The 22,494-nt window shown below is 37.9% G+C and overlaps 2 protein-coding genes across 2 annotated transcripts in view; one reads left to right on the plus strand and one right to left on the minus strand.

Moving 5' to 3' along the window:
* The window catches only part of LOC119629658 (uncharacterized), a 378,532-nt gene extending 365,499 nt beyond the window's left edge, over positions 1-13,033 (plus strand). The window contains exon 2 of the mRNA XM_062672463.1: positions 8,217-13,033. Coding sequence (XP_062528447.1) covers positions 9,646-12,354 — 2,709 coding nt within the window. The 5' untranslated portion in view covers positions 8,217-9,645 and the 3' untranslated portion in view covers positions 12,355-13,033. The remainder of the gene's footprint in view (positions 1-8,216) is intronic.
* Positions 1,534-22,238, minus strand: LOC101736673 (collagen alpha-1(I) chain). The gene is made up of 32 exons (XM_004928713.5): positions 21,902-22,238; positions 20,929-21,162; positions 19,761-19,920; positions 18,870-19,032; positions 18,246-18,609; positions 17,518-17,630; positions 17,176-17,307; positions 16,551-16,745; positions 15,556-15,630; positions 15,334-15,444; positions 14,997-15,257; positions 14,721-14,918; positions 14,532-14,648; positions 14,341-14,431; positions 14,167-14,264; positions 13,441-13,602; positions 13,189-13,233; positions 7,848-8,054; positions 7,317-7,568; positions 7,044-7,224; positions 6,812-6,954; positions 6,425-6,641; positions 6,187-6,347; positions 5,565-5,834; positions 4,945-5,106; positions 4,562-4,777; positions 4,018-4,282; positions 3,419-3,568; positions 2,942-3,105; positions 2,582-2,697; positions 2,310-2,412; positions 1,534-1,768 (listed from the first exon to the last, which is right to left on the minus strand). The coding sequence occupies exons 1-32, from the start codon at positions 21,969-21,971 to the stop codon at positions 1,631-1,633; spliced, it is 5,334 nt and encodes a 1,777-aa protein (XP_004928770.2). The 5' UTR covers positions 21,972-22,238; the 3' UTR covers positions 1,534-1,630.
* Positions 22,239-22,494: the final 256 nt, after the last annotated feature.

The following is a 22,494-nucleotide window of genomic DNA, read 5'->3' on the forward strand; positions in this document are numbered from 1 at the left end:
GGTGCAAACGTAGGTATCTAGCGATGCACCGGCGTTCGAATCCCGCTTTCGATGGCAATTTTTCAAATGAAATACGTACATAACGCATCTAAATAAATGACTTCCATTTTAAAGTATAGTATTTTGTAATAAAAACCCACACGCTATTTGCATAACTACTGGCGGGTGTCTTTTGAGCCCACGCGGGTGTTTTCCACAAATCTGTCTGTTTCTGCCCAGTAGCAGAAATGGGCTGCGGTTTGATGGGTAAAATAGCCATTATACTATACAATTGAGGCATAGGCCGTATAACTCAAACTTGGGTTAGATTGCCGAAGCATCTGTTGTTGACCCAACGGGGTATCCCGGAACACCCGCAACATAGCCCGGGCGGTCTGACACCGCGAGTCTAGTTGTATTGTTGTCCGAAACCACCCTACTACACACGCCCGGGCTCCGAAACTGGATGGAGACTTTTTTATTGATTTATTGCTTACGTGGGTTGACGAGCTTACGGCTCACCTGGTGTTAAGTGGTTACCAGAGCCCATAGACATCTACAACGTCAATGCCGCCACCTAGCTTGAGATATAAATTCTAAGGTCTCAGTATAGTTACAACGGCTGCCCTTAAGTACGTATTTCATTAGAAAAACTGTTGAATGTCTATGGTCCATCGCTCGATTTGAGCTGATTTGGCGTTTTATTCTTTAAGCCATGAAGACTTATTGAATTTATAACATGTGATTAGAAATATGTAGGATTGGGGTAGGTTACTGTGCCTGCGGTAGACCATATACCAGTAAATCAATAAAACGATAGGTTGGGATAGGTGCGCTAGTGGTTTTTTTTATATTTTTTTATTGCCCTTGTAGGCAGACGAGCATACGGCCCACCTGATGGTGAGTGGTTACCGTCGCCCATGGACTTCAGCAATGGCAGGGGCAGAGCCAAGCCGCTGCCTAACTGGTTTTAGCAAAGTTGTTGTATTTGTATTACCAGACTCTTCATATTAATAATCAGTAACTACTCATAGCGAAGCATGGTCGGGAATTATAATTTTTAAATAAATAAAGTCCTTTCTGTCTTCGCTTCATTAAAGCATCACTAGCTTGTTAGTTAAAAGCTGTAACCTAGAAAATTAAACACTACGAGTATTTTATAGACTTGACTAGAAGGACATCTTTTAGACATATCCGGATCTCTGCTACTGCTGAGTGCTACTAACTTTAAGACCAACCTGGGTCATCGTATTTGTCAAAGTAATTAATAATCCACGTGAAACTTAGTCCATACGCCCGTTGAGTTTCTCGTCTGATCTTCTCAGATGGCCGACGTGGTAGATGTATCTGCCAAGCAGTAGCTCTCGGGCTACTAGGCCTCCTTCAGGGGTGCCGAGGAAGTTATTAACGAGCCTCTCTCCTGACAGAACCGTCGAGTTCACCTACTCGTTGCGATAGCGTCCTGGCTTTAGCCATAGTTTAGTTTCTAGTCAAAAGTTAAATATATGACGAAAATGCCGAGTTTCCTTCTGACAACACAGTAAAAGTAGACAATAATTCGTCGTCACATTTATTTACAAATAATATTTACAAAGGTCTGTTTTAAGTACAATGTTTAATTTATCCTTATTAGCTTAGTCGATCCTGTTATTTACGTGAAACAAATAGGTCCAACTTTGAAGCCAAATTGATGTTTTGCTTCATTAAAGCTTAGCGGTTGGAAGTCTGTTATCGGAAGTCTTTCCGTCCTTGACGTTTTAATCTCCAATACGATCTCGCCTGATCCATCCTGCGAATATAATTGTAACTTAATAAATTGAGTTAACAATAATTTTTTATTTCAGATATTTCTTTTTTTGAACAATTTTCCTTAGACTTTCTATTCTTTGTACTTAGTTAGATAATTTAAAATGAATTAATTTTCATATTGAATTAATATCTTTTATTTTCAGGCGAATCAGTTTTCTTGGATTTAAAGACAAACAAAAGTTAGGCTGGTATCATGATTAAAATATGAGTACTTAACAATAATAAAGTAGATAAACTTAAAGAACACAAGGAACAAAAATGAAAAATCTAAATAACCTTTTTATCCGGATAAACCTCAGGATATTAGGCCAAAGTAATAAAATTCTTGTATTGACCCTAGTCCTTGATAAGCATACTGTCAAAGGTTCGCTTAATGAATTCATGAGCTTAATTTATGTTGATACATATGTGTGGAAAATATCATGTAAATCGGACGTGAAGATGCTGAAGTTGTTGAAAATTACATTGAAAGATTATTTTACATAAATATATATTTAGAATAGAAAAATCAATCTTCGTACCTTACATTCGTCTTTGACAATTTGGGGTTCCCTAAATTCAGCAGAGTTGAAACCGTACAGTTTGATATTGCTAGCTCTTACCAAATCCATCGGGATATCAGATCTGGAGATTTAATAGAATTTTTATATTATTAGATTATATTACAAAACATGATTTATTTTATAGAGTGTATGTAGAGTTAAGTCTTTACTTAATTATATGTTACTATTAATTGATATGTACAAATAATTAGTTAAAATTATTTAATTATAAGTTAAAATACAGTAGTCACCTTTGTTGTATTTCGGTATTTACGCAAACATACGAGAAGTTTTGACGGGCTCCTTTTGAAAGTAGCCTCAGGAAACGCAATTGTATGGCTCCAGATCCTTCTGCGTCATAAGATATCTAAGAAAAAAAAAACTCGGATATTTTTGTGAATTTTGTGATATTCTTTATCTTAATCGAGTTAATTTTCACTTTAAGTTATTTATTGTGTACTCGTACAACGAAATGCAAGTAAGTAAAATACAAAGATATTGAAAAAAAAAAAAAAATGTTTTACTTTCACTTTAATTTTAAATTAAATTTAAGGTGTCACTTTTAAAGTTGTCTTTTGGTTTATTTTTTGAAAATAGAACTTTATACTTACCCGGAAACCGTTTTTCATCTGTGAAAACTTATGGGTATTGGCGTCATTGTTGTAAACGCTTTGTTCTTTAACATCCGGATATAAACAAGTACTATATCCTTTGCAGTAGGCTTTGATTGGACGTCCGCTCCCGCTTCCACCTCTAGCATCAATCCAATAATCGCCTACATTAAAAAAAAAAAGATTTACTATGCTTACCTCATTATGCATGACTACAGGATTCAGAAAAGACTACGGCATTTAAAAAGTTTCGCTTCCAGTGTGCTTAGTGCGAGTTTTTTAACGTTCTCGATAGCGTAAAAGTTAGCTCAGATTTGTATGGAGTTCGAGCGTTTGCCTACGTTTGCCGCTAGGGGCGCTGTTCCAACTGCATACAAATTCGAGTTAATTTTTACGCTATCGAGAACGTTAAAAAACTCGCACTAAGCACACAGCACTTTATTTACAATAACTTAAATACTTGGTTAGTAAGCTTACCGTCAGTAATATTAGGAAATGACGTCTTTAAGTCTTTGCACGACAGTGCTGGATTGGTTCTAGTTCCTCTTGGATTTTTAACGGTTTCCAGAGTGCTGCGAGCAACAATTATTCCTGACATTATTTCTTTCACCCAGTTGATGTCTTCCTCTGAAAACGATGATTTTGATTTGGAAAAATCCTTATGGATTGATAATTTTGGATGTAGTACAGACAAAGGCTTCAAGTTCATTAGCTAATAGCAAATAGTAAATAGCTATGATTTGATAACATAGTTCAGTGTCAAACTGAGTCGTAAGACTATAACTAGAGCAACCCAAAGGGTAAACAGACAAACAGTATTGTGTTAATTGTTTTTATCTGCTCTAGTGGTAATTAAAACAAATATTATAGTTAAATTAGGGCTATGGTTCCCGAAAATCGAAGAATATGCTTTAGCGGTGAATTTTTAAGCTATTATAATAGTTTTTTCTCAATTTAAATTTGAATATAACAGTTTGTACTCATTACTTTGATTGTATACTTTAATCACAGAGATTTAAATTGTCTAGGTCAAATTAGAAGGATAGCTTGAGTAAATTTATATGTTATAGGAATACCGTCATCAAAACTGTCTTCAGTGCCGGTTTCAATAGAGGAGGAAATGGAGTCAATACTGCGTTTTCTTCTATAAGATGATAAAAGTTGTTGAGGAATTTGTGGGGCTGGTGCGGGGGGTCCGGGTGGACCTGGTGCACCTGGTGGTCCTGGTAATCCAGGACGGCCCTCCGGTCCTGTCTGGCCTTTCGGTCCTAGAGGACCCTCAGGTCCTGTAAGACCAATCGGGCCCGTATCGCCTTTTTGCCCTGGTGGCCCTATGGGTCCCTTAAACAAATATATTTTATTTTTAATCTTTAAATCTTTATCTTTTATCTTTATAGTAGCATTATTCAAATTAAATGCCTGTAGACCATTATATATTGATGAAGTAATCGTTTGGTAATAATATAAGTTGGCAATATATTATAATAGTAACTTTTTTTAAATAGTCCATTGTTTCTCGTAATTCTGACTTGGAATATGATGAATATTTAGAATTTTTGTTATTTCTGATGTTTAAAGGAATTACAAATAAAATATATTAAATATGTTTAATCAACTAACATTATCGCCCTTTGGGCCTGATGGACCCATTGGGCCGGGTGCTCCTGTTTTTCCGACTTCGCCTTGATCTCCTTTCAGGCCCATAGGCCCAGTATTTCCGATATGCCCTTTAGGTCCTCTGTCTCCCTTTTCACCTCTGATACCCGGAGCTCCAGGTGGCCCAGCCTTTCCAGAAGGTCCCGATGGACCCATTACTCCTGGTGCTCCAACTTCGCCCTATGAATAAGTACAAGTACAGTGATTTGATTATGATATACAAATTAATATTTTAATGTTATGGTATATTCCAATACATTGATTTAACATTATCTTTAAAAAAAAAATCATTAATCGGCTAATATATATATTTCAATATTGTGTGAATACAAAAGACGCTTACTAACATTAGGTCCTGGTGATCCTCTAATACCTCGTTGTCCTTCTGGACCGGGAGGTCCTGGTGGACCATTCGGACCAGGTTCACCTTGAGCTCCTTTAGCTCCAACATCGCCTTTTTCCCCGGCTAATCCAGGACTACCCTGTAGACCTGCAGGACCCTCGGAGCCCTGAATGAGATGTATTTACGTATTTGATAACACGATTAATCACAGTATAATGAATTACATCATATATTTAAAATCAATTTCATTTTAGACTAGCTGTGAATAATATTACAAATAAAATATAATATAAACGGCCGTCTGGTGCACTGGTAAGTGACATGGTGACTTCACAAGGGGGTCGCGGGTTCGAATCCCGCCAAGGGAAGATATTTTTATGATAAATATAAAAATGTCTTTTCCAAGGTTATGGACGTATATTAAATACATACGTGTATGTGTATAATAAAAATCTTACATTTATTTCCGCTATCTGGTACCTGTAACCGAAGTTCTTTACAAACTTAGCACGGGACCAGTTAACGTGGCGTGATGGTTAGTAAATATTTATTTGTTATTTATAATATTATACAATGAACATGTTCTAGAAGTAAGTATTATAATGGACTGTGTTTGATACTTACAGGACTACCGGGCATCCCACTTTCGCCAGGTTTTCCTGTTGGTCCCACAGGTCCGGGTGGCCCTGGTGGACCAGTACTACCCTCGGGACCTTCAGTTCCGGGTTCACCCTTGATACCTGAAGGTCCAGGTTCACCTCGTTCACCTGGTAAGCCGGCAGGTCCGTTGTCGCCTTTGGGGCCTTCCGGGCCAGGTAAACCTTTAGGTCCTGGTTCTCCTTGCAAGCCCACTGACCCGTCATCACCCTTAGGTCCTACTGGTCCAGTTGGCCCCTGTATATAAAAGTAGAAAAATATAAATATCGTCTTCCGAGGTCTAAAGTATGTCTAAATATGTCCTTATTATTCCCTTACACCATCGTAGCGTTTGTATTTTGTTGAAGTTTATACATTATGTGACCGTCACATGTTTATATTTCGAGTCTTGATATATTATCTATATCATTAAAATCTAAAAAGCATTGACCTAGTTGAAACTTAATTTACCAGGGCTTAAGGTGCGGTATTCACGTTGTTATGACATGTCTATGGGCTCTCGTAGCCCTTCACCTTATGCAACATTAAGAATGATACAAGGAAAAATAAATATAAAATAAAATATAGACATGAAAATTTAGTAACTCACTTGTTTTCCTTCAGGGCCCGATGGCCCTGGTTGGCCCGTTGGTCCTGGACTGCCCAATTCTCCTTGTTGTCCTTCTGGCCCACGTGGACCAGGCTCACCTGCTATACCTTTAGCGCCACGTCGGCCCGGCGGCCCTGTTGCACCCGGCTGGCCGGTGGCGCCTTTAAATGCCAATTGCTTAATAATCTTCCCGAGTTAATTATTTAGTATGTATTTAGAAATATATCAAGATATTTACCAACTGGACCTATGTCACCAGCGTCTCCTTTTGGACCCTGTTGTCCTTTGATTCCTTGAAGTCCTGTAGGACCAATTGGTCCCGGAGGTCCACGTGTTCCGTCGATACCAGGAGAACCAGGAAGTCCAATATCACCCGGAGGTCCCTTTTCTCCTGGAAGACCAACTGGACCAACTTCTCCACGAAGACCTTGAATGCCAGGTGCCCCTTGAGGACCCTACAAAGCCCGTAAACATTGACCTTAATTTAATTATATTTTATTAATCTAATGCGTGCTTTGAGATAGCTCTTGAGATAATTATTCTCTACTGGTATATGAATAGGTGTTTCACTTCAAACCAAGCTACGCATTTGACATAATGTGCCATATTAAAATTAATTACTTACCGATTCGCCCGTGGCACCTTTAAAACCTTTTTCTCCGGGTGGCCCTGCTTCTCCTTTGTCACCATCTTCTCCAGGAGGACCTACAGGGCCTGGAACTCCTGGTAAGCCTCGTGGGCCAGTTAAGCCATCACGCCCGATTGGCCCTAGATTGATAATCAATTTGTTTGTTATTTGTTGTTTACTTGTATGAGTAAAATTTTTAAATAATTATATTTTTTATTTGGATGTGTACCTATTGGTCCCTGTTCACCAATTTCGCCTTTTTGACCACCTGGGCCTGTAAATCCTCGCGGTCCTTCACGTCCTTGAGGTCCTGCATTACCTTCATGACCGGGTTCGCCGGGCTCTCCTTTATCACCTCTTATTCCAGGGGGTCCAGGTGGACCTAAATCTCCTTTGCTTCCGGCATTTCCCTAGAGTTTAAAATAAATGAAAACAGCTAAATTTAAAAAAAATGTTATTTCTTAAATGTGAACTATTTCATGTGTTTGGCTCCAATTTTTACCGGTGTTCCTGGTAAACCAGGATCTCCTTGGGGTCCTTGAGGTCCAGACGGGCCCACGGGTCCTTGTTTTCCTTCAGGGCCTGAAGGTCCAGGCGGACCTTCTTTACCAGCTTCGCCCGGAGAACCAGCCTCACCTGGAGTACCAGGTATTCCGGAAGATCCAGTTGGTCCTGGAGGACCCGGGTCACCATTAGGTCCTTGTGGGCCCATTATTCCTACGGGTCCTATTAATCCTTGGGCACCAGGTTCACCCTTAAACAAAATTTATTTATTTCATCAAACGTGGCCCGTGATACGTAGATATTTAGTGCAATAAAAATACGGTCAAGTCGACTACCGATGGTATTAAATGGTTATAGTTTTACTCATATATTTAGAAAGGTTGTGTGCTCTTAGGAGAGCGACCATAGTGCTTTGTTATCCCGTTTGGTTTTGAAATTCACTTTTTATTTCGTCCAGCATTTCTCCAATGGCTTTGTCATTTGTTACACACATTGTACTGTTGTTAAATTAATTATTAATGTGACCTACTGTAGGGCCCCGTTCTCCAGTTGGTCCAGGCAATCCAGCTTTGCCATCAGCTCCCGGAGGGCCTATAGCTCCCGGGAAGCCTCTCACTCCTTCAACTCCTTGAGGTCCCCTTTCTCCTATCTGTCCTGGTGGTCCAGGTTGGCCAGTATCACCTTTAGCACCGGGGGCCCCATCTGAACCACGGCGTCCTCTAGGACCCCTATAACCCTAAAATATATGTAGGATTTAATTATTACTAACATTTCTAATTATTGTAAAACGTTTCTGAACGAGTGAAAGATTCTGAACGCATGATGTGTGAAAGGGACGGATGTAGCGCTAGTTCGCTCTCTCGCACGACGCCGCCATTAGGAGTAAGACGTGTTCTAGACGTGCGCTAATCATGTTCGGAACTGGATTGAACATGACATCGTTCTTTTGAGTGTCGGAACTAGTTCCAGTAAACATGTTCGCGGAACTGTTTAGTTTCACGAACATGTTAAGTCTAGTAGCTGTTTGTAGTTTGTAGCTGTTTAGTTCCGCGGACATATTAAGTCTAGTAGCTGTTTGAAGCTGTTTAGTTCCGCGGACATGTTAAGTCTAGTAGCTGTTTGTAGTGTAGCGAATCACGTATTAAGTTATTATTAATTACACAATATTTTTCAAAAAAGGTATTAAAAATACAATTTTTTAAAAGCACTATATAAAAATAGATTGCCGCTTATGGCAATTATTATTGTAATTATTATTTTGTAAGGTTTTTAGTTTTAGGTTCATTGTTACAGCTGGTTGCATAATTTATTAATGTACTGTAATTACTTTGTCATAATTTCAACTACTCTACTACTTTCATTATTTTTCAATGTAGGTATTGTACGATGCACCGGAAACTATAACCTATCAGTTGTTAATTAAAATACCACGTTATTCTGATATACAACGTAAATTAAGCTCGTTGTAGCCTTACAACCTTTTTCCCATAACCGAGATACCGAATAGCGAAAGTGGTGAATGTTTTAAAATTCTCGAATTTTGAATTATGATTTTCTAAGAAATGGTCCACAAACACTTAAGGTTAAGTGCTCGTAGGAATGATGCATGGTCAAGGTCAAAATCCATAGCAAAACATTTTAATTTATTCAACTATCGACTGTAACACGTAGGTCGTAGAGCATAACTTCAATATTAATAAAAATGTAATATGAAAGAGCTCCACACGCAGTTTCATGCACTCGCTCCATCTCACTCTCTCGTATTCGTGCCATATGTCGCCTTATCTCTTTACGTGGACTCGTGTCGGTTCGAGACTCGTTCGGGTGGACTCGCCGCGCCACGCCTCCGCGCCGCGCGGTACCTATGCTCTAATCATGTCCGCATGTCCTTCATGTTCAACGCATTCGTAGTTCCTGCATAACAGTACACTTGGAATGGAAATGGAACTGTCTGAACATGTTAATTTTGACAACTCGGATTGAATGATATAGTTCCATATGAGGACATAGTTCCAGGAACTATTTAGGTCCGGAACTACGCATGTCTAACGTGTTCAAAGTGCTCTCTAAGAATTAAATAAAAAGTATTGTGAAACCCTAGAAAAGAGTATTTCATTTAGACCCACACCTACAATTTCTCGTCCGGGATACTCAGGAATATCAGGGTCTAAATGATTTAACGTATCTACGCATATTTTACGAAGTTGTCGCGTGGTGTGAACAACGCCGCGGCCGCCATACTTAACCTGCGCCGACGCCACGCCGCCGGTTACATTTTTCAAAGACGAAAGACGCATTTATACGACGATATACGACGATTCTGCACGATGGCGGAGAGCAAAAACGACGATAGCAAGAATTTATTTTACACGATGGACGCTGTGTCAAAGTTCACGGGTGATGACATCACGTACTCTTCTGCGAAGTGGACACAAGATCTCGACGATAATGCTGATATATTTGGGTGGAGCCAGCAGCAGAAACTCATTATAGCGCGACGATGTTTAGCTGGAACAGCAGAATTATGGCTAAAAAGCGAAAAAACTTTCAGAAGTTACGAAGAACTAAAAGTGGCTTTGATGAAGGAATTCCCTGAGGTGATAAACAGTAAACAAATGCATGAGACAATGAGCAGACGGAAAAAACAACCCAATGAGTCGTTTTATCAATATATGCTCGTAATGAAAGAACTCGGAAAAAGAGCTAAGTTTCCGGATTACGTCGCGATTCAGTATATAATCGACGGAATATCTGACTATGAATCTAACAAGTTGTTATTCTACGGGGTAACGTCGTATTCTGTGCTCAAGGAGAAATTAGTATTATATGAAAGTTTCAAAGAGAAGTCCAAAAAAAGTGTTGATACCATGAGACGAGGTCAGCGAGACACGGCGGTAATGCCTAGACAGGTTCATCGATGTTACAATTGTGGTGAAAGAGGGCACCTATCTAGTTCCTGCCGCAGAGGTATCAAATGCTTCAAGTGCAACGGGTTCGGGCACAAGGGTACGGAGTGCCGCGCATCACAAGGTATGGAAGCTAAAAAAGCATCAAATAATTATTATGGAGGAGGTGATGAACAAGATCGGCGATCTATGTTTGTTCGACAGCAGGAGGACGACGAGAAGAACGAGAACGAACTATACGAACGTGAGCAATGCGATTTAAAAGAGCAAGTGAGTGAAATGCCAAATTTTAGTTGTCAACAACTAAATCATATTGTTTCGTCAAATTTATTAAGTGTAAACAAACGTGATTCTATAAACATGAGTGTAAAATCAGTAAAAGTTGGTAACTATGTGACTAATTGTTTAATTGACACAGGTAGCGACTTAAATTTAATAACTTTTGATTTGTTTACAAAACTAAAATGCGAGTACATACCAGAAAAAATGTTGCTTACTGGGTTAGGAAGTTCTAAAGTATTTTCGATTGGTAAGTTCGACACAGATTTAACTATTGACAGTCACAGATATAGTGTTAATTTGTATATTGTACCTACAGGTGGAATACCATATGATGTAATACTGGGTCAACAATTTTTAGTAAATACTATCACAGTTATTGACAAGGGTTTGGTTGAGGTCAGGCCTCCTTGTTATGACATATCGTATCAAAATGCTATCTGTCTATCTTCCAGTAGCGATGACCACTGTACAGCGGTGAGGGAAATTATTGACAGTTACACACCTTTGAAGACTAAAGATGCACCTATCAGGCTGAAGATTGTGTTGAAGGATGATGTACCAGTTTCACAAAGACCAAGACGACTAGCCATCACTGAAGAACAGTTAGTTAAGCAGCATGTTGATGCATTGAGCAGAAACATACTTTTTGTTGATGTCGAGTTACATGCAAGAGTGAAGAAGGCTCAAGCAGATGACGAAAGTTTGAAGGTTATCAGAAAAATCTTAGAAGAAAATGAGTATGAAGATTATTTCCTTGAGAATGGAGTTATTTACAAGGGTATAGAAAAGAAGTTGGTGTTACCTAAGATACTGGATATGGAAATTATTAAGAAAGCACATTGTACAGGACACTTTGGTAAAAAGAAGATAAGGGATATTATAGAGAAAGATTACTTTATTACTAAATTAGATAGCAAAATTGAAAAAGTAATTTCTACATGTGTACCATGTCTATTAGCAAGCAGGAAGTCTGGAAAGAAGGAAGGTTTGTTAAATCCCATAGAAAAAGGAGAATTACCACTGGATACTCTTCACTGTGATCACCTAGGACCCTTAGATGCAACTAAGAAAATGTATAACTACATACTTACTATAATTGATGGATTTACAAAGTTTGTGTGGATTTATCCAGTCAAGACTGTAACAGCAAAAGAAACTGTGGAAAAATTGAGATTACATCAAAAGGATTTTGGCAACCCACGGAGGATTATCACTGACCGAGGTACAGCATTCACAGGCAGTGAGTTCCGAGAATATTGTGAAGAAGAAGACATCGAACATGTTACAATCACTACTGGAATACCTCGTGGAAATGGCCAAGTAGAACGCATGAACAGTATTATTATTTCTGCGTTGACAAAGATGTGTATTGAAGAACCTGGTCACTGGTACAAATATACAAGCAAACTACAACAAGTGATAAACAGCACATACCAGCGGGCAATCTATACTACACCATTCGAACTGTTAACAGGAGTGAAACTTAAACTGAAAGAAGATTTATCAATTTTAGAATATTTAGAAGAAGAAAATAGATTGCAATTTATGAATAGGAGAGAAGAAGCACGAAGAGAAGCCAAAGCTCAGATTTTAAGAATGCAAGAGGAGAATAGAAAGACTTATAATAAACGACGTAAAGTAGGAGAAATGTACAAGGTTGGAGATCTTGTAGCTATTCAAAGGACACAATTTGGGAACGCCCTAAAATTGAAACCTAAATTTTATGGACCATATCGCATCACTAGGGAAATGGGGAAAGGTCGATATGAGGTCGAAAAAATAGACAGAAGCAAAGATGGGCCAGTACGAACTACATCAGCATTAGATTTCATGAAGAGGTGGCCTTGACTCAATCTAACTCTGGTCTGAGTGTTTAGGTGCATTGTAACACTACACTGTTTGTTTATTTTAGGTTGATCTAGTATTTACATTGCTCATTTTGTTATTGAATAAGTAACTGTGAATAATTATCATGCATTGCTGTTCTCTGTGTCATTGTAACTTGTTTGCCTCTAAACTGATAGTTTAAACCTACTGTTTTTGTTGTGTTATGTACTAAGTAAGAGTAATTACTATTTGTTTTTATTAGCTGTGTGCAGAGTTATAGCATGATTGTTTGTAATAGGTAGTATAAGGTTTAACTAAAAATATTTTTGTAGCGTTATTATTGTGTAAAAATGTTTAGAAAAAAAAATTTGCATAGTAGTAGTATTAGGTAAATTAAGGTAAAGTTAGAGATTTTATTTTTGTTATTTTTATTTCATAAGAACTATTTTATTATCTCAGTACTTTCAGTCTGAGGCCAGACTGATGTGCAGGAAGGCCGAGTTGTAGGATTTAATTATTACTAACATTTCTAATTATTGTAAAACGTTTCTGAACGAGTGAAAGATTCTGAACGCATGATGTGTGAAAGGGACGGATGTAGCGCTAGTTCGCTCTCTCGCACGACGCCGCCATTAGGAGTAAGACGTGTTCAAAGTGCTCTCTAAGAATTAAATAAAAAGTATTGTGAAACCCTAGAAAAGAGTATTTCATTTAGACCCACACCTACATATATTTGTTGTTAATAACTATTAAAATAATAAGATTATTTTTTTGGTTTGAAACATAATTAATCGTCATTAATTACTGCATGTTTCCAGAACGTAGTTAAGACTGAGAGGTTTTTGTAATACTTACCCTTGGTCCCATTTCACCACGGTCGCCTGGATTTCCAATAGCACCCTGTAAGTTGCAAATATACTATACAATTAAAACTCAGGTTTACCGCATGACAAACGAGTACAAGCTTTACTGTTTAAATATATTAAATTGACCATATCAATTTCCTCTTTTAAAACCTTTAAAAACCTTTTCGGGGTAAAATAGAACGCAATTACTTAATTATCAGTTTTTGTTTTACATTCTGTCTTTTTAAAATAATCGTAATACCGTATTTCCTTTGTTTCCTCTTCGACCTCTTCGTCCTGAAGCTCCTTTATCTCCTTTTTCACCTTGGGTGCCCGGATATCCTTGAGGACCGAGAGGACCAGTAGCTCCCTTCTCACCTGAAGGTCCAATTGGTCCTGTCTCTCCTCTTGGACCTTCAACGCCCTTGATATAGACAGATAAGAATTTTATTTATAAAAGAGAATTCAGAATTTTTACATGGGCTATTGTAGATATCACTAAGCGATTTCAGTAACAAAAATAAATATTGGCGTCCTTGCACTTAGCACGACAATGGTTGCATTCATTTATTTTTTGGTTAGAAATTTCGCTTGGGTTCTGTGGTCGGTAGTACAGTAAGAAGTTATATTGGTAATTAATAAGCAATACAAAATCAAATTACAAATTAAATAAATAAGCTACATTAGTTTTTTTTGTGACATACATTTAAAAACATTGCTCATATACGAAGCCATGACCGGCTTGTTGTTAAGGGCCTAAAGACGTGTAGGCCATCATACACCTTGTGATATGAGTTCGAAGTCTTAATTTTACTGTATCACGGCTGTTCCACACTTAAAACTGGAACGTATAATTGCTTCGCGGCAGATACAAGCAAGATGCCGGTACATACCTAAGCGGTCTCATAATATACTCCAACACTAGGTTAAATAAAATTTTCGATAAATGATTATAGCAGATATTTTTCCAGTGATGAACCCTACTCACCTTCTGACCTTCAGGCCCTTCTATACCAGGAGTCCCAACTTCGCCAGATAGTCCTCGTTCTCCTTTAGGACCCATGTCTCCTTTCTCGCCTTCAATGCCTATAAATTTACGAACATTTATGTACACAGATTTTGTTGTCGTAACAAATTTAATTTCCACGTGAGTATAGCTAACCCCTTATGCCTTTATCTCCTTTGTCTCCTGGTAAGCCCCGTGGTCCTTCATCTCCTTTTATTCCACGAGTTCCAGGGAAACCTAACATTCCCTGTTAAACAATAAAAGTGATTTGAGTTCAGGATAACAAATTGTCTTTAGTATTTATGGCATATGATAATCCAGTTATTTAAATTAAACAAGAAAAAAACCTGTGGTCCTTGTGGCCCAACTTCTCCTGGAGATCCTTGTTGTCCTGGATTACCAGGGGTACCGGGTACTCCTTCCGGTCCTGGTTGTCCGGATATTCCAGATTTTCCTTGAGGCCCCTGTACATTACAATTATTAACCAACGGCAATTTAGTTTGAAGTTCGATCTATTTTGAAGGACTAAATTATACCTGCAAGCCCGGTATTCCGGTTGGTCCTTGTGCACCTGGTGCTCCTGGAGGCCCACTTATACCTGGTTGTCCTTGCGGCCCGGATGGCCCTGGTTGTCCTGTTGCTCCTTTCGATCCTTGGAGACCCTCGTTCCCAGGTATGCCAGGATATCCTATTAAGCCTGGAAAACCTCTAGGTCCCACAAAACCTCTTGGCCCCTGCAAACGTCAATATAGATATAGTAGAATAAAATGTGATATACATACGTAGGAATTGAGATGTACAAAAGTATTAACCAGTTCGCCAGAAAGCCCTTGTGGCCCCGGAGGACCGTCGTCTCCAGGGGGACCGTCTTGTCCTGGAGCTCCTGGTTCACCCTGTAATCCTGAGATGCCCCGCTCTCCTTTGTCTCCTGGCATGCCTGAAGATCCCGGGTATCCTGGTTCACCCTTTTGACCGAAAGGTCCTGTTGTACCTCTTTCGCCATCCCTGCCGGCATGACCCCGGCGTCCTTGTCTGCCTGGCGGCCCTTGAGAACCTCTTGGACCTGGTGGGCCCTAAAAGTACAAAATTCCATGAAAAGGCTATTGAAAGGTGAAATGGAACCCTAAAATGATTTTAGTAGGTTCTCACTGGCTCTCCTTGTTCGCCCTGTTCACCCTTCGGTCCTTCAGGACCAATTCCACCTTCAGGTCCCGGAGGTCCGGTTAGACCCATCGGGCCCTCAACACCTCGCATTGCAGCCTGGTGGAAAATCATAAGTTATGTTCAAATTAGCAAGTGTATTTTCAGACCATGTGCACAGAACACTAATTAAGGCATTTCGTTAAATTTCTTATGTAAAAAAAAACTCACCATGTGTTGCGTTAACATTTGTCGCAAGGCTTCAGACTGAACATCGGGGCCTTTATCACTGCCTGATTGTTGTATCTGAAAATTAATTAAAAAACACTCGCATCTTATTTAACACGTTAACCTCACGTTGCTTATCGCTTGAAGATCTATGACGTCGCTGAAGATCACACAGCCAAATCATCTTAGTTCGAGCGTCTCACGTACGAGTAAATCTTTCAAGTTGATAGCCCTAAAGCTTCTTCATTTAATTATCGATAGTTAATTTGTCAAAGTAGTGATTTGAATCTTTAGTATAATGTTTGGCTTTAAGACATCTTTTACCGATTATTGAATTCCTGCTTTAAGTATTTACCACGGACAATTTATACACAAATTCCGTGTTGTTTTGAGTAGTTGGTGATTGTAAATACTATAAAGGTTACACTATGTTAATGAGCATTAATTATTTTAATGACAGAAAATTCAGCCAATATTTTACTGAGAAATAGATTAAAGTTACTTGCAAGAGACATTGAGAGGGATGAAATTTATCAAAAGTTTTCAGAATACGTATAATATACTAAATAGTAAGCACTGAATACTCGTAGTACTTAATTAATGAATCTTCTATATATAAGTATATAAAAATGAATTGCTGTTCGTTAGTCTCGCTAAAACTCGAGAACGGCTAGACCGATTTGGCTAATTTTGGTCTTGAATTATTCGTGGAAGTCCAGAGAAGGTTTAAAAGGTGAAAAAATATGAAAATGCTCGGAATTATATAAAAACAAACAATTTTGTTTTTCCTTTGATGTGTCCCCCGTTGGACGGATTCCTTTTGTTTTTTTAAAGTTTATTTATTACAAAAGTTTAGGTCTTTTATTTATCGATTTAGGCACTACGAAGTGTGCCGAGTCAGCTAGTTACTGAATAAATGACTAGCACTATTCAGCTAAAACAACTATGTAGTTAGTGCATAATTTAGTTAGTACATTTTAAAACAACGCTTGACTTACAGGTACGACAAAAACATGTCCAGGCGGACCTTGAAACCCTTGTTGTCCTTCTACTCCTGGTTTGCCTGGTTCACCTTTCGGTCCTCTTGGTCCCTGGGGTCCAGGCGGTCCGGCATATCCTCTTGGACCATTATACGAGCCAGAGCTACCATAATCATAATATGTTTCTGATGAATCATAATTTGATGAGTTATTCTGAAATACAAATATAATTATAGATTTATTTTTGCTAATAAAGTACAGCTTAAGAATTCGATTACGATAATTCAGTTTAGGATTCAGTCTTGGTACATTTCAGTTTTCAGATCTCAGTAGACTTTGGTAACCTCTTAACACCTGGTGGGTCATCCACTCGTTAACCTAAATAGTGCAATCAGGACCCTCAATTTGTGAAGGATTATTCTAGTTCTAGCTTATAAACCTTTAACATCCTACTTATTGTAGAATTCACATGAATTGTTGAACAAAATTTTTATAAATTCAACCTTTTCAGTCATTTGATGAAAACATTGTGAAATACAGTTATCTTAACCTTACCTAACTACATACGTAGCTTTCATAAAATGCGGGACGTATTATACAACGTACATATACAAAGCTTAACGTAATAAAGGCGTTATCTCACTTCGGCTTCATCCGGCGGGTGTGTGAGCCAATTTGTGTCTTCTGTGGTCGTAATAGGGGTGTAGGGCGAGTCTGTTGTTACTAAAGTTACTTCCGTCTCTTCACCGGTCCCTGGCGTAATGTGTGAGGTATCCTTTTAGAGAAAAAATCATTTGACGTTCAAAAAGGCTGCTGTGAAAGATTGCCAGTGGTTTTTATTTTATTATGTTTGGTAATGGAACCCACATAAGCAATCTATAGTTATTTCGTACTTACTACTGATTTTTAATAATTAAATTACAATTATTGTAGCAAACTTAAATTGAGACCTTCCATTCAAATGGTTTTTATTCTATATACTCACAAGACTAGGCGTTATTTCAACAGTTTCAGGAGTGGTCGGAGAGCTATCAGCGTCTAATGAGAGAGCAGGTGTAAATTCGCCATCCGTAAATCTTCCAAATATGCTGTTTTCATCTAAAATTACAAAAATAGTTTATGTGATTTGACTTATTTTTAATTTTTGGAAAATTAAGGAGGAAAAAAATGTAAGAAAGGCACATTTCCCAAGAATCTTAATAGCGCGTATCCATGTAATGAGAACTCATTTATGATTTTTTACCACTAATATAGTCGAATAGGACATATCCATGTACTCATCTACCTCCGAGAAGAAAAATCGGTTTATAAGTAAAAAGGCAATTTAAAAAAAATGCAGTGCGTGCAGAAGTCTATTTTAATCCCACAGATACAGCCAACTGAGTGTCGCTCTGTGGGTCGCGATTGCGGTCTGTGTTAGATTCAGCGAAGCACTGCTTTTGCTAAGGTGCCTGCCTACACGTTCGGTGAATCTAGCATAACCCCTCGAAGTTACTAGCGGTAAGTTGGCAAAAAAAACCTATTTTAAAGTTTATCGTGATTTCACTTATAAACTTTATACACCTTATATACTTATAAGCAATAATATTATTATTAGACTTCTTAGCTAAATACATATTATTATATACGTTATTTAGCTAGTTCTAGTGAATTTGCGCTGTTATACATTTCTAATGATAATGTAACAAATATTAATGTTTTTTAAGTATATACCTGCATCTGTAGAACGTACGAATTGTCCCGTAATCGGATTGTATGACTCTGTGATGTGCCAGTTTGGTCTGATCGTTGTTAATTCTCTGCTAGCGACTTCCCATGGATTATTAGTTTGATTCCTATCAATGAATCTTTCTGTATCGACATTCTCAAATGTCCTCGGCTGCTCTGTAGTTTCAACATTAAAGTCTGTTTGAGTAGTTATTTCGTTGTAATGAAGAGGTCGATATCGGGGTTCTAGTTCAGAATTAAAAATTCCTCCTGCAAAGTAGCCGAGGCCTCTGCAGTCTGGTGCAACTACTGTGCACATTTCGTAGGCAATATCAGGTTTGTCAGCGAACTGTAGCATTTCTATATCCCCCTATAAATAAAGTGGTTTGGTTAAATCAAAATCACTTTTCTGATATATGTATCTTGTTTTTTGTTCGAATGATTTTTAAGTAAATAAAGATTCATTGTGAATAATAAATTAGTTTCATCTATGACTCAATAGTCGTAAAATGAGTAGTTTTGTCGATCAGGATTTTTAAGAATAGTTTTGTAGGTCGCTAAGTTGTTTGAATTTTACAATGGATTACTAACTAATTTATCTACTTGCTTATAAAAGTTTTTGTGACAAACCTCGTAATATTGATCTGGGGTATACTGGACTCCCACAACGATAGCACCGGCTAAGTTGAACGTGCTCCCAGTTTTTCGATTTAGAGGCATTGTTTCTATGTAATCGCAATCCACGATAAGAGTGGCAGAATCGCCTTTTAGGCTGAGTGCTAGACGATGCCATCTGATTTGAAAGAAACTCAATTAATTCACGCCGGTAGCTACAACCATACCAATATGTGATACCATGCCATACCATCATATACTCCGAATTGAAACATAGGACAGCCATTTTTCAATACAGTTGAGACTACGAGCCTAAAGTGGCGTTCGTAATGCCTATGAGATTATATAGCAGATTTTAACGAAGCGGGGTGTGAGTTCATCTTTTCACTTGATAAGGTAACTTATAATGACATCATTGGCATTCACTAGATAAATATTTCGTGTAGAAAATAAGCACATTTTATCGTTGGGACCTTGGACGGATGTTATATTTAGGAATGGCTCCACAATAAGTGTCGTCGTGATTTCAGATTGTACGAAAAGGTACATTGGTAGGTACTCCGGTCATCGCTCTCGTCGAACCCGTCGCTTGCGACGAGGGGCCCGACGAGTAAATTAACCCATAGACACAGCCTACTGACTTTCTCGCCGGATCTTCTCAGTGGTTCGCGTTTCGGATCCGGTGGTAGATTCTGCGAAGCATGGCTCTTGCTAGGATTTTTGTTAGCAACGTCGTCAGGTTTGAGCCCCCTGAGCTCACCTACCCACCCACCCACGTGAGCCCACCTACCTACCTACCTTAGTTAAGGTTAGGCTGAAATAGCCTCTCAAGGCTGTCGGCATAGGAAGAAAAAAAAAGGTAGGTACACGGACCTCTTTGTTTGTTAGTGTACAGGTTAACCTTACCTTCCTTCAGCAATATTAGCGCGATAAGTTAGGAGCTCATGATCTTGAGGGTCACCCCTTGTATCTTCGTAATATAACTCGACCATCTCTCCAACTACCAGTTGCAGTTGTTCGTCACCAGCATCCGAGTACATCACGAATACGGGGTTCTGTTCTGTGCCTGAGGCAAACGTACATTTATGGTTTTACCAAATAAAAATAATTGAATTGAATTTAGATATAAGTATACATTCTTTAATTTTATTTTAAATTTTATTTTAATTCAATTAACTTTTCAATTCAATCAAATATCAATTTTTCCCTTTCTAGTAAGAGATAATAAAAAAAAAAAAAAATAACTACATGTCTAGAGAAACTCTTTATTGAAACGCCACTTAAGTTTCGATTTTGGCTGTTTTATTTGTTGCAGAAATATCTTCTAGATAAAACGTAGAATTGTACAGATATAGTTAATAAAAATATAATAATGTAGTCTACAGATATAATATTTGAGACAGAGATATGAGACTAGAGAAATGAATGGGTGCGTAAAGTAGGTGCGTGGGTTTTAGCTTTAATTTGTTTATGAAATGCCTACGTTGCTTTACACACGTATTTATTAAATGTAAGATTATCACTTCATTAGTTCTAGGATTTATGGACTGTGATGAAATATTGATCTTAACATTGATACAATTAAAATAATTTAAAATATTATTTAAATTATAGGTATATTTTAAATTGCGTTCCAGCTAATTTTCTGTAAGACATTTCAAATATTTTATTTGCTACTCCTGTCCTTTTTTAACCCTTTTGTCGTCTCGAGAAAAGGGTCTCGCTTTAACAAATAAAGACTAAAGAGGCTAACAATCCCTCGATGTAGCCTGTAAATGACCTTTGGGGATGTCTTTTTTAAAACATTTAGAATCCCGGTATAAAATTTAACGCTTCTAGCGGCTTAATCAGGGTGCTGTCTCTTCCGATCTCAATTAGTTTTATAATTTCATTAAAAGTGGATTATAGTTATGATTTTACTAAATTTATTTAACAAACCTTACTGTTTTAAGCGTAAAAGCTAAAAGTTTTCATAGTGTTTCTTTTAATAATTAATAACTAATTGAGTAAAAATAGTTATTTTGGAACGAATCATTGCAATAAGAACTGTAAAAGAAAAACGTTTTCTTCTTACCGTTTGGCATTCTAAGTACGGCCAAAATGGAAAAGTCCTCAGGGAACGTGTTGTAAAACATCCCCGCGGTGAGATGATGTAAGGACGCATTTTCGTTTAGACTGAAGGCGGTGTATTCAGATTTGGGCGTCGAGTAAGATTGGCATCGTCCTTCAGTTCTTGTGAATCCTTCGGGTAGATCACCGCGGCGCACCTCCGACAGTAGGTCAAAGAACGCTACTCCATCGACTACATCTAAATTAATGAAAACAAAATAAACGGTAATAAAGTTTGACATACATGCAATGTAAATAAGAAATAATTTTATACTAGAGGTCCCACAGTAGTCGAAATTCGACTATAATTAATTGGAATTGTAAGTTTGTGATTATAGTATGTGTATACTATAATCACAAATTTCGCCAAGGCTACACTATAAAAAAATATTAATAAAGACAAACAATATTTAATCTATTCTCAATTTCACCACAGACGTCAAGAACAAACGTTTGACAATAAATAGTATGCATGCATGTGTTCGTCAAATATATGGTATGTAGTGTGTGTAATGTTTTCTTTATTGATATAATGTATCTTTTATGAATTATTTAAAAAAATATTAGCATTGTGCACTTCTTCTCTATATTCTCTATAAGTATGGAAAATTTCATACTCCTCAGCCCGCGCAATTTTCGTAAAAAGGGATACAAAGTTTTTGCTTCACGTATTAATATATAGATTTTTTATCTATACGAAGGCAGGCGTGTAATGGTGCTGTGCACTTAGAATCTATTATTAAATTTACCAAGCATAAAAAAAAATTGGTAAATTTAAATCAATTTCTCTAAGTAATTAATTGCTTTTAGAAGCTGTTTTTTCGTTAGACGAAAACAAAGAGAAAGGCTTCGAAATTTGTTTTCGAAATGAATGCGTAGGCATGCGTCGCAAAATCGAAAACGAAGGTATTAAGCAAAATAAACCGATATTTACTTACCGTCCCCGCTTCCTCCACTAAGCACGCAAAACAATATGAATAGAAACTGAGCGCTTGTCTGTGGAGCCATCGCGGCCCGAATAAATATGTTGCAGGAATAATATTATTTAGATTCGGTCCCATCCCGGTCGGTGTTAGGTTAGAGGCTGTGGTGCTGGGGCAGCCTCCAGCAGGCCTCAACGGACCGGTGGGACATGTTGTCAGGCCGACGGACCCCAACTCTATGCTGATTCCTAGGCTCTCTGCCTCATAACGTCACTTCGCATTTAACTATTTTATTGCATTAATTAAGATCAATGAACAATCAGAGTTGCGTACACCTATACTACGCATTTAGCTAATAATTTGTTTTTGAGTCTCTTAGATTTAGTAATACGAATAAAAACGAGATTTCGTGCATTGTTTTATCAAAATAATTACGCATTTGGCATTGCGTCCATGAGCGACGGTAACCACACACTATTAGAGAGGGAGAGAGAGAGAGAGGGAGAGAGAGAGAGAGGGAGAGAGAGAGAGAGAGAGAGGGAGAGAGAGAGAGGGAAAGAGAGAGAATACACTTTATTATAGAATACACACACCAAAACACAATTTTC

The sequence above is a fragment of the Bombyx mori genome, chromosome 15 (genome assembly GCF_030269925.1).
Source record: "Bombyx mori chromosome 15, ASM3026992v2".
In the NCBI taxonomy this organism is placed as follows: Eukaryota; Metazoa; Arthropoda; class Insecta; order Lepidoptera; family Bombycidae; genus Bombyx; species Bombyx mori.